Source organism: Chiloscyllium punctatum, chromosome 4 (assembly GCF_047496795.1).
Source record: "Chiloscyllium punctatum isolate Juve2018m chromosome 4, sChiPun1.3, whole genome shotgun sequence".
NCBI lineage: Eukaryota > Metazoa > Chordata > Chondrichthyes > Orectolobiformes > Hemiscylliidae > Chiloscyllium > Chiloscyllium punctatum.
The window spans coordinates 97,352,840-97,363,023 of NC_092742.1; the positions used below are offsets into that span (position 1 = coordinate 97,352,840).

General features: G+C 46.2%; 1 protein-coding gene across 1 annotated transcript; it reads right to left on the reverse strand.

The window, feature by feature from the left end:
- LOC140476006 (EEF1A lysine methyltransferase 3-like) lies at positions 1–9,913 on the reverse strand. Its single transcript, XM_072567909.1, has 5 exons — positions 9,823–9,913; positions 8,259–8,422; positions 4,512–4,763; positions 3,033–3,144; positions 1–395 (listed from the first exon to the last, which is right to left on the reverse strand). Exons 1-5 carry the CDS (start codon positions 9,911–9,913, stop codon positions 1–3), a joined length of 1,014 nt encoding a protein of 337 aa, XP_072424010.1.
- Between the last annotated feature and the right edge of the window lie 271 nt (positions 9,914–10,184).

Below are 10,184 nucleotides of genomic sequence, written 5' to 3' on the forward strand. Positions count from 1 at the left end.
CTAGTCTTCGTCGTCTGAGACTTTTCTGGTCACTTTGTAAATGCAACAGCTCCCGCTGGTATGAATGAGCTGGCTGTGAAATTGCACCGGCAAGAGCTCCTCGTGGAATTCAGCCGATCCCTCCCGATACTTCACATCCGAACACAGAAAAATTACGGTCTTGTCTTTGCAGAAATACAGCAATGTCTGTATAAGATTCGGAAATTGCGACGGGCTGTACACGATGTCCGAACCCAGAATGATATCAAAGTCGGTTGGGAAACTGTTCTGGTCGCTACCCCAAGCCAGGGCGCGGATCCTCGAACGGTGCCGAGAGCTGACTGGAATGTTAGCCAGTATGTTATATTCGATTTGTTTCAAAACGTACGGTCTATCCGTCATGGTGACATCTCCGCCTGGCAAAAAATAAAACGTCGTTTGAATCCACCGGATCCCCTCAGCATGAGTTGATGCGTATGCATTATTTAATTTCCTCAAAACAGAACGCACACACATTACTCCACCACCATCTACCCCACTCACTGGCCTCACATTCCGAATACTCAATAGTTACTTGGATTAGCTTAATATTTTCCCTCGCAACTCGATGATATTTCATGGGGCTGTTCTGTCTTTTTTTTTAAGACGGAATGCGCAATAGAAACGAAGAAGCTCCTTGGATGCTGCCTGAACTGCTGTGCTCTTCCAGCACCGCTAATCCAGAATCTGGTTTCCAGCATCTGCAGTCATTGTTTTTACCAATAGAAACGAATGCTGACCGGAGCGCGCCCCATCCCTCCCAACCCTCCTCTCCTCCCCATCCCCCATTCCTCTCCACCCCCCCCCCTCCCCCTCTCCAGGTTCTGAATCATCCACTGCCCATCCAGTCGGGTCTGCGGTTCTAGCGAAGTGATGGAAGAGTAGAATTCTGTCAAGTAACAATTACCTGGGCAAGTTGTTGCTGTGTGATATTGAGTTAGGCATCAATGGAATAGCACACGGAGTAGGGAACACATGCCCTTAACAGGATATGTGAATGGAGGCATTGTGAGCGGGAGAACTATTGTAGTAAAGGACCCAAACATAAAATTTAATATCAGGAAAATCGAGGTGAGGCTGTATACGATGGCGCTAGAATTCTAAAAGAGGTTCTGGAGCTGAGGGATCTGGAATAGATGCCTCAGCTCTAGTACAGGTTGAGAAATTGTTTGATAAGACAGACAGCATCCTGATCTCTATAAAACGAAGCATGGTCTACAAACTTCAGGAAGTTATGGCGTATCTTTCTGAAACAATGGCTCAGCCTCCGTCGAGACATTGTGTCCAATTCTGGAGGGCACAATCTTAGAAAGATGTGAAGGCGTCAGTGAAGGTGCAAACAAGGGTTGACCAGTATGTCCCCAAGAACGAGTGACTTCACTCACATGGATAAATGAGGGAAGGCGGAGCTGCTCTCTTCAGAGAACAGATTCGATAAACTGATGAAGTGTCGAGAGAGATGAAATACAGAGAGCTTGCTTCCATCAATAGAAGTTGTAAGGCTATGGGGAAATGAAGGGGAGTAGGATCAGCAAGGCTGCTCATATAAATAGGAGGCATAGCTACTATTGGCCGAATGATTTTTTTTTAAGATTCCCTGCAGTGTGGAAACAGGCCATTCGGCCCAAAAGTCCACACGAACCCCCCGAAGATCAACCCACACACACACACACACACACCGCCCCCTCGGACTAATGCACATAACACTATGGACAATTTAGCATGGCCAATCCACCTGACCTGCACATCTTTGGATTGTGGGAGGAAACCGGAGCATTCAGAGGAAACCCACGCAGACACGGGGCAATGTGCAAACTCCACACAGACAGTCGCCCGAGACTAGAACCGAACCCGTGTCCCTCGCGCTGTGCCCTTATGCTCTGCGCTCTGAACATTCTACAGTTCTGTGACTGCACCACATGGAGAACTATAGCATTTTAATTGGAGCTAGCCCAGTGCTGTCAGCACAATACCGGGAAAAATTATAACTATGTTATATGGGCTGGTTTTTGGAACTGTGGAAATTCTACATCACGCTGAGCCACGACATGCAGCGATAGGCCTAAGTGGGAACATCATCACATGTTGGCTGTGACTTTTAACCCCGAGGAACTTGGAAGGAGAGAGCACTTAGCTCTGACTCGGTCCTCGAATGATCAGGCAGGTCACTCAGCCACAAGACAGCCAAAGGGGCAAATGCCTTTACCCCTTATCAGCAGTGTAAAGTTAATGATCAGCAAAGAAGTGCCCTGCACCTCCAACTCTGTACCACGTTCAAAAGCAGGTGTCCCTTTCAAACCCCTGGAGGCTATATTGAAATGGCATTTTCATTAACGAGGACAAAGTTGGTTCGAGAACCAAGCGACAAAAGACAAAGTCCTCAGTCCCGCAGAGATTTTGAGAAGCGGACATAGTTTTGCAGTTTGTTCATGACACGTTGTCCTGATAGTTATATTTAGTGTTTGTTGCATGTTGTTGTTTTCATATTAACAGCATTTGGATTTTCCTTTACGATGTCGATAATAAGGCAAGTGCACAAACGCCTCAGATAATGCACAGAGAAACCACAGTTACAGTCATCACGGGTCGTGTTCTTGTTGGTGAAGCTACGTGGGTTTCGTCGACTTGAAGGTTCGTGACCCACAACTGTCGGGGATTGCTCGGAGAAACTGAGGATTGCAGATGCTGGAGATCAGCGTCGAAAAGTGTGGCGCTGGAAAAGCGCAGCCGATCAGGCAGCATCCGAGGAGCAGGAGAGTAAAGATAAAAAAAAGAGCTTATGCTCGAAACGTCGACTCTCCTGCCCCTCGGATGCTGCCTGATCGGCTGTGCCATTCCAGCGCCACACTTTTCAACCACTGTCTGATTGCCCCTTCATACCAAAATCGAGGCTTGTGAGCTTGGCAGTGGACTTTGGCGAGAAAGTCACTGCAGGGACCAGATCTCGTAAAAGCCTCTGATTGGGCGCTATCCACTCTGTGGCGTTATGAGGAGCTCCTGCTGGATTCACTTACCCAATAACACCGTCAATATGCCCACAATTCCGGTGCCAGAGCCCAGTTCAAGCACCTTCTTGCCGGTAAAATCAATCTTCTCAGACTCAAAATAGCGACAAAGGACAATCCCCTGAGGGAATAAGAAAACACCCACACTCTGATCAAGATATTTATTTGTAAAGGGCACACGTTTAAGGATAATTCTGAAAAATGGGCAGGTTTGTTAAGGTTCACTCAAACACCCTGTAATGGAGAGATTAGAGAAACCCTTTGAACAAACTCCAGACTCTTGGCTTCATTTAGGAGAGGACTGGTAACTTAATAAGTAGTAGGGTTTTCAAGGCCCACTAACCTCTGCGTCCCCTTGCAAACAATTGGCTGTGTAAGCATTGTGGATGCCTAGGGGTAGACATCAGAGGTTTTTTCTTCCTAAAAGTTAGAGTACAATTTTACTGCATTGCAAGTCTGAGGTGATGACTGCAGACTTTGCGCAGAGAAAAATGCCTTATGACCTGAATCACACTTAATGGAACTTGTTGAGTTAAAGGTGTCACTGAACAACAAGGGGTTACTTCCTGCAGAGGTGCGTGTTCATTGCGCTATTTCCTTTTAATGGGCCTTAAACGTCCCTGTTATTTCAGTGGGTCGAAATCTGGAACTTTACTCCCTAACAGCACTGTGTATGCAAGGTTTGTGAAGGTCTGTGTATGTTCATACACCCCAAGGACTTCAATAAGATGATTCACTCCCGGCCAATTAGAAATGGGAAATAAATGTTTGCCCAGCTGGTGACGTCCATTTCCCACGTACAAATATAAATACTGTCTGATACGCGTGTGCTCAGCAGCGCCTATTCTGAGTCAGAATGCCATAGGTTCAGTGTATTACATGTTTTCTCAATTACAGCAGTGATCAATGTCTAACAAAACATCGCTTTAACAAGGCTCCAGTGTTGCACCACATATGTGGTGGGGCTGGGATGAAAAGGAAGCCAGTCCAGGGTTTGGAGGCTGGTGCAATTACAACGTAGAAAAAAAACATCCGGATGGGTAGATGAATAGGAAGAGTTTCGAGGGATATGGGCCAAAAGCTGGCAAAATGGGGTTAGGTGAAGTTAAAAATCACACACCAGGTTATAGTCCAACAAGTGTATTCGGAAGCACGAGCTTTGGGAGCTCTGCTCCTTCACCCTCCGATGAAGCTCCGAAAGCTATTGCTTCCGAATAAACTTGTTGGACCAAAACCTGGTGTTGTGTGATTTTTTAAACTTATTCCACCCAGTCCAACACCGGCACCTCCAAATCAGGATTAGATTAATTTAGGATATCTGGTCGGCACGGATGAGTTGGACCGAAGAGTCGGTTTCTGTGCTGTAGATGACTCAAATCAGCTTCTGATCTGCCCCAGTGTAGCCAAATTGACAAAGGCGTCGCAGTGAGGGTCGGAGTTCGTTTATAATTCCGAAGAGAACTTTTTGTAACAGTCCACCAGACTTACAGGTCCCCAGACATAAGCAGATACGCCCAAGGAAGCTCCTTTGAACATCGTGATCTTTAGAGGGTGACCGCTGAATTCATAGTCCTTCTCCTCCAACTCCAAGAGGGGATAGTTTTCCTCAATGCTGTTCATCCTCTGTCCTGTCAAAAGGGTTTCTCGCCGATCGCCAAACAGACGTCGCCCAGTCCGAGACACAGCCCTATCAGTTCTCGCCTCCACGGATCCACTCCAAGTTGTTGTTGCTTTCTTTACCTAGAAGTAACAACAGAATTTACTGAAAACTAGTATAGAAAAGAAAAGCAACACCATTGTAGCTGAGCTTTACATCTCTGCATATAACAGGAGGACCCACATTAGAACACAGGAGGACTATCTTCGGTTTGAAATGGATGCAACAGGGGAGTAGGGGTATTTACTAAATGAGGAAATGGGATTGGAATAATCAGGTGGTCGGACAGAGACTCAGTGGATTAGTGGTGCTGGAAGAGCACAGCAGTTCAGGCAGCATCCAACGAGCAGCGAAATCGACGTTTCGGGCAAAAGCCCTTCATCAGGAATAAAGGCAGTGAGCCTGAAGCGTGGAGAGATAAGCTAGAGGAGGGTGGGGGTGGGGAGAAAGTAGCATAGAGTACAGTGGGTGAGTGGGGGAGCCTATCACCTTCATCCCCTCCCCCATTCACCCATTGTACTCTATGCTACTTTCTCCCACCCCCACCCTCCTCTAGCTTATCTCTCCACGCTTCAGGCTCACTGCCTTTATTCCTGATGAAGGGCTTTTGCCCGAAACGTCGATTTCGCTGCTCCCTGGATGCTGCCAGAACTGCTGTGCTCTTCCAGCACCACTAATCCAGTATTTGCTTTCCAGCATCTGCAGTCATTGTTTTTACCTCAGAGACTCAGTGGGCCGAAGAGCTTTTTGTTTCTGTGCTGTGGACTTCTTTGTACAGACACGATCCCCAGATTGCTCGAAGATTCTATGAACAACGCAGTTTAACCGGAGATACATTTTACTGATACAGCAGCAAAAAAAAAGTCAAAATTTTAAATCGAAAAGAACATTAGGAGCAACTTCACGCTGGGACGTTCTCCAGCATTGAGCTTCGCAAGTCAGATAGCGATGTATCATTTGCAAGTTCGGGAGCTGGAAGCATGTTCGCTCGTTAGACCGAGTGGACGAGAAAGGAACACCCCTGTTCCGTTTGGCCCATAAGTCGTGCTGCGCAGGAGCTTGCTTAATGAATTTGGCCTTCCCCCGGTCAGGAGCTAGAATGCACTCCCACCCACCCACTTCCTAAAGATAATGGATCCACGTCTGAAAAAAAAACAAAACATTGAGGCGGTAAGAGTGAATTGTTTTCGCAGAGGGATGGCACAGACAGGGCGGACATCATCGCAACCATTTGTGTTACTCAAAGAACACAGAAAGTTACAGCAACCTTATGCCTTCCAAGCCTGCGCCCATCTAGATCCTGTATTTAAACCTGTCGCCTATTTCCCAAGGATCTGTATCCCTTTGCTCCCTGCCCATTCAGGTTTCTGTCTGGATACATCCTAAATGACGCTGTCGCTCCCGCCCCTACCAGCTCCCCTGGCAACGCGTTCCAGGCACCCACCACCCTCTGCGTGAAGAACTTGCCATGTACGTCTCCCCTAAAGCTTTCCCTCTCACTTTGAACTCGTGATCCCTAGTAATTGAGTCCTCCACTCTGGGAAAACGTTACTTTGTACATTTTTTTTGAAAGCTTAGATTCCCTACAGTATGGAAACAGGCCCTTCGACCCAACAGGTCCACACCGACCCTCCAAAGAGTAACCCACCCAGACCCATTCCCCTACGCTGCATTTACCCCTGACTAATGCACCTATGACTATGGGCAATTTAGCATGGCCATTTCACCTGATCTACACAACTTTTGGATTGTGGGAGGAAACCGGAGCACCCAGAGGAAATCCACGCAGACACATGGAGAATGTGCAAACCCCACACCCATCGCCTGGCGCTGTGAGGCAGCAGTGCTAAACACCGAGCCACCGTGCTGTATAGTTTGCTTTTGTATTGGACTTTCCAAAATGCATCACCTCGCATTTGTCCGGATTAAACTCCATCTACAATTTCTCTGCCCAACTCTCCAATCTATCTATATTCTGCTGTATTCTCTCACAGTCGGCATGGACAGGTTGGACTGGAGGGTCTGTTTCCATGCTGTACATCTCTATGATTCTGACTATCTGCTACTCCACCAATCTTGGTGTCATCTGCAAACTTACTAATGAGGCAACGTACACCTTCCTCCAAATCATTCATGGAAAAGTGCAGCAGGTCAGGCAGCATCCAAGGAGCAGGAGAATTGACGTTTCGGGCATGAGCCCTTCCCGAAACATCGATTCTCCTGCTCCTTGGATGCTGCCTGACTTGCTGCGCTTTTCCAGCAACACATTTTCAGCTCTGATCTCCAGCATCTGCAGTCCTCACTTTCTCCTCCAAATCATTTATGTATGTCACAAAAACTAGTGGTCCCGACACTGATCCCTGTGCAACACCAATGGTCACAAGTTTCCATTTTGAGAAGCTCCCTTTCACTACTCTGTCTCCTGTTGCCCAACCAGTTCTCTATCCATCCAGCTAGAACACCCTGGGCCCCATGCGACTTCACCTTTTCCATCAGCCTACCATGGGGAATCTTATCAAGCACCTGACTAAATACCATGCATGTGACATCTACATCCCTTCCCTCCTCAATCAACCTTGTCACCTCCTTCAAAGAATTCTGTTAGGTTTGTAAGACATGACCTTCCCTGTACAAAACCATGCTGCCTCTCACCAATAAGCCCATTTTCTTCCATTTACTCATCTCCTCTTAGCTCCTTGATTTTGAAGGGGTCAGGAAGTACAATAAGAATTGCTTAAAAAAAACACAACGTCCTGGGTTTTCTTTTTAAAAAGATGTCATCAGTCCCCGACATAATTTACGTTTTACGGCCCGGATTTGACAGCCACCCGCTCTAAAAGTGGATGTGGGCGGGTTGAAGGCGATGGTCTCTTTTTTTTGCTTAAATGTTAACTTCACATTTGACTCAGATCCACCATTTTGAGATAGAGTGGGGAGTTTAAAACAGCTCTCTTTGTTTCTTAAGGAACTGCATTAGTTGTTGTCATTGTCATTTTATCATGAATTCAAATGTCCTTAAAAGAGATTGGCGATATCTTGTTATAGACTCAGAGACATACAAATGGAAAGGCATCCTTCCGTCCAACTCGTCCATGCCGACCACATATCCCAAATAAATCTAGTCCCATTTGCTAGCATTTGGCCCATAACCGTTCCTATTTATGTACATATTTGGATGTGTTTTAACTGCTGTAATTTTGCCAGCCTCTATCACTTCCGCTGGCAGTTCATTCCACACACGCACCACCCTCTGCATGAAAAGGTCACCCCTTAAATCCCTTTTACATCTTTCCCCTCTCACCTTAAACCTATGCCGTGCAGTTTTGGACACCCCTCATCTAGGAAAATGACTTTGGCTACTAATCCTACCCATGACCCTCATGATTTTATAAACTTATATAATGTTGCCCTTCAGCCTCTGACGCTCCAGGGAAAACAGCCCCAACCTATTCACCCTCTCCCTGTAGCTCAAACCGTGCAATCCTGGCGACAGCCTTGTAAATCTTTTCTGAGCAATTCCACGTTTCGCAACATCTTTGCTAAAGCAGGGAGACCAGAATTAAACGCAATATTCCAACCGTGGCCTCATCGATGCCCTGTCCCACCGCAAAATGATGTCCTTTTTGCAGAGTCAGGTATCTATGAATGCGTCCTCCACCTCTAACGGGGAAGTTATAAACACTGGCACAATCCCTGCAAAATGTTGCCTCAGGATCGACAGAGGCAGCGTCAAATGGTCGAACTATATAGGTGGAAAATATAAGGCTCAATATCTTAAAGACAGGAAGTAACGGATGATTGAGCCATGATCCCAACCAAAAGATCAGGCACTGGATTGAATTCAAAATGTAGAAGAAATCCATCAGTTCCAGTTGGGTAATCGAGGTTCAGTCCTGGAGTTTGTACATACCCCTACCCTACATTTACCCCTGAGTAATGCACCTTCCACTATGGGCAATTTAGTATGACCAATTCACCCGACCTGCACATCTTTGGACTGTGGGAGGAAACCGGAGAACCCGGAGCAAACCCACGCAGACACGGGGAGAATGTGCAAATCCCAGTCCTGGAATAATTGATCTCACTATACTCAGTAATTTGTAATCGTTTAAACCCACGCGTTTTCAAAGATTCCTGTGGTGCCAGTGGTGGTGTCCGTGAGTCTTGGCTAGGAGTCCTCCCCTGCTCCAGAGGTGTGCAATAATGTCTTTGAACAGGTTGGGCGGGAAACAGAAAGTGCGCACGTTTCCGTCATTAGCCCCGTCCTGATAACAGAGGCTAAACTTTCAATACAATCCTAACAAGTTCCTCAATCCGTGACTGGAAAGTGGTGAATTCCATTCTCTCCTCTAGCTTAAAATCTCTGTTTTCTTTCTTCATAAATCAGAGTTCGTTAACAATAGATCAGTTATTATACGTATCTACTGGCATTGAAGACTGTTCTCACAGACGATAATAACAGCTATTATTTCCAATAAGAACATGACCATTACTTTTCTGTCTATTTTTACACTGCTATATCGATATCGCTCAATGATTCTGATAAGTATATTGCATTTCGTGTTAGTTTAAATAGTAATTTAGAAATGCTTTTGATAGTTAATAAGTATTTTTTAAACCATTTCCAATGCTCTTTACAACATGAAGATTGTCCGTTATCAGTCCTGTCATTAAAGCACAAATTATTTCTTTGTACTGTTAACCATTGAGGCTCTGGGCTCTCTAGGCTTCCACCTCAGCGTGATAGGATGAGTTTGTTCAGCACGGGAGACACGGCAGTGTCTGAGGTGGAGAGAGAGGAGCCGATTATACGGAATGAAATAACAAAAAGGAAGGAATAGAACTCACTTCAAGCCGCTGTTCGGTCGGGGATCTGTTGTTCCAGCCCACGCGTCTCAGGCACTGAACGGAAGTGCACTGTTGCACTAAACCTGGGCTCCACTTTTAAGCTGTCAAAATCTCGCCAGAAATAATGGCGATCAGGTTATTATCGCACGATGACAACTGTTGACCAATGCGGGGGGGGGGGGAGAGAGAGAAGGCGCGAACCGGAATTGCCGACAGAATAATTTAACTTTATTTTGGAGGACGGGGGGTTGGATCAATTTAAAATCACTCACTGGCGGAGCGGTCAGGTCCTACCCGCAGCTGAACTGAGCTCATTCGCGGCCTGCTTTTCCGTCTCCCCGTTTAGAGATATCTCGAGCTCGTTCTGCCTAGTCATGAGGGTCATTGGTCAACCGACATTCCATACATCTGTAAGAACCTCAACATATTTCCTTTGCAGTCACTACCCCCCAAAACTTCACCTAGACTCGTCTTAAAACCATTGTTGTCATCAGTTGCACAAAGGAAAAATTTGCAAATGCTTTAAAATTATTTTAAGTGTACATGTTGTACGGGCCTTGCTGATATTTTGGGAAGGTGATTTAGAGTTCCTGTGCCTTTTAGCACTGAGCTGATTTGAGGCGTGTTTGAAAATGATGTACCGTTTAAATGGGAGA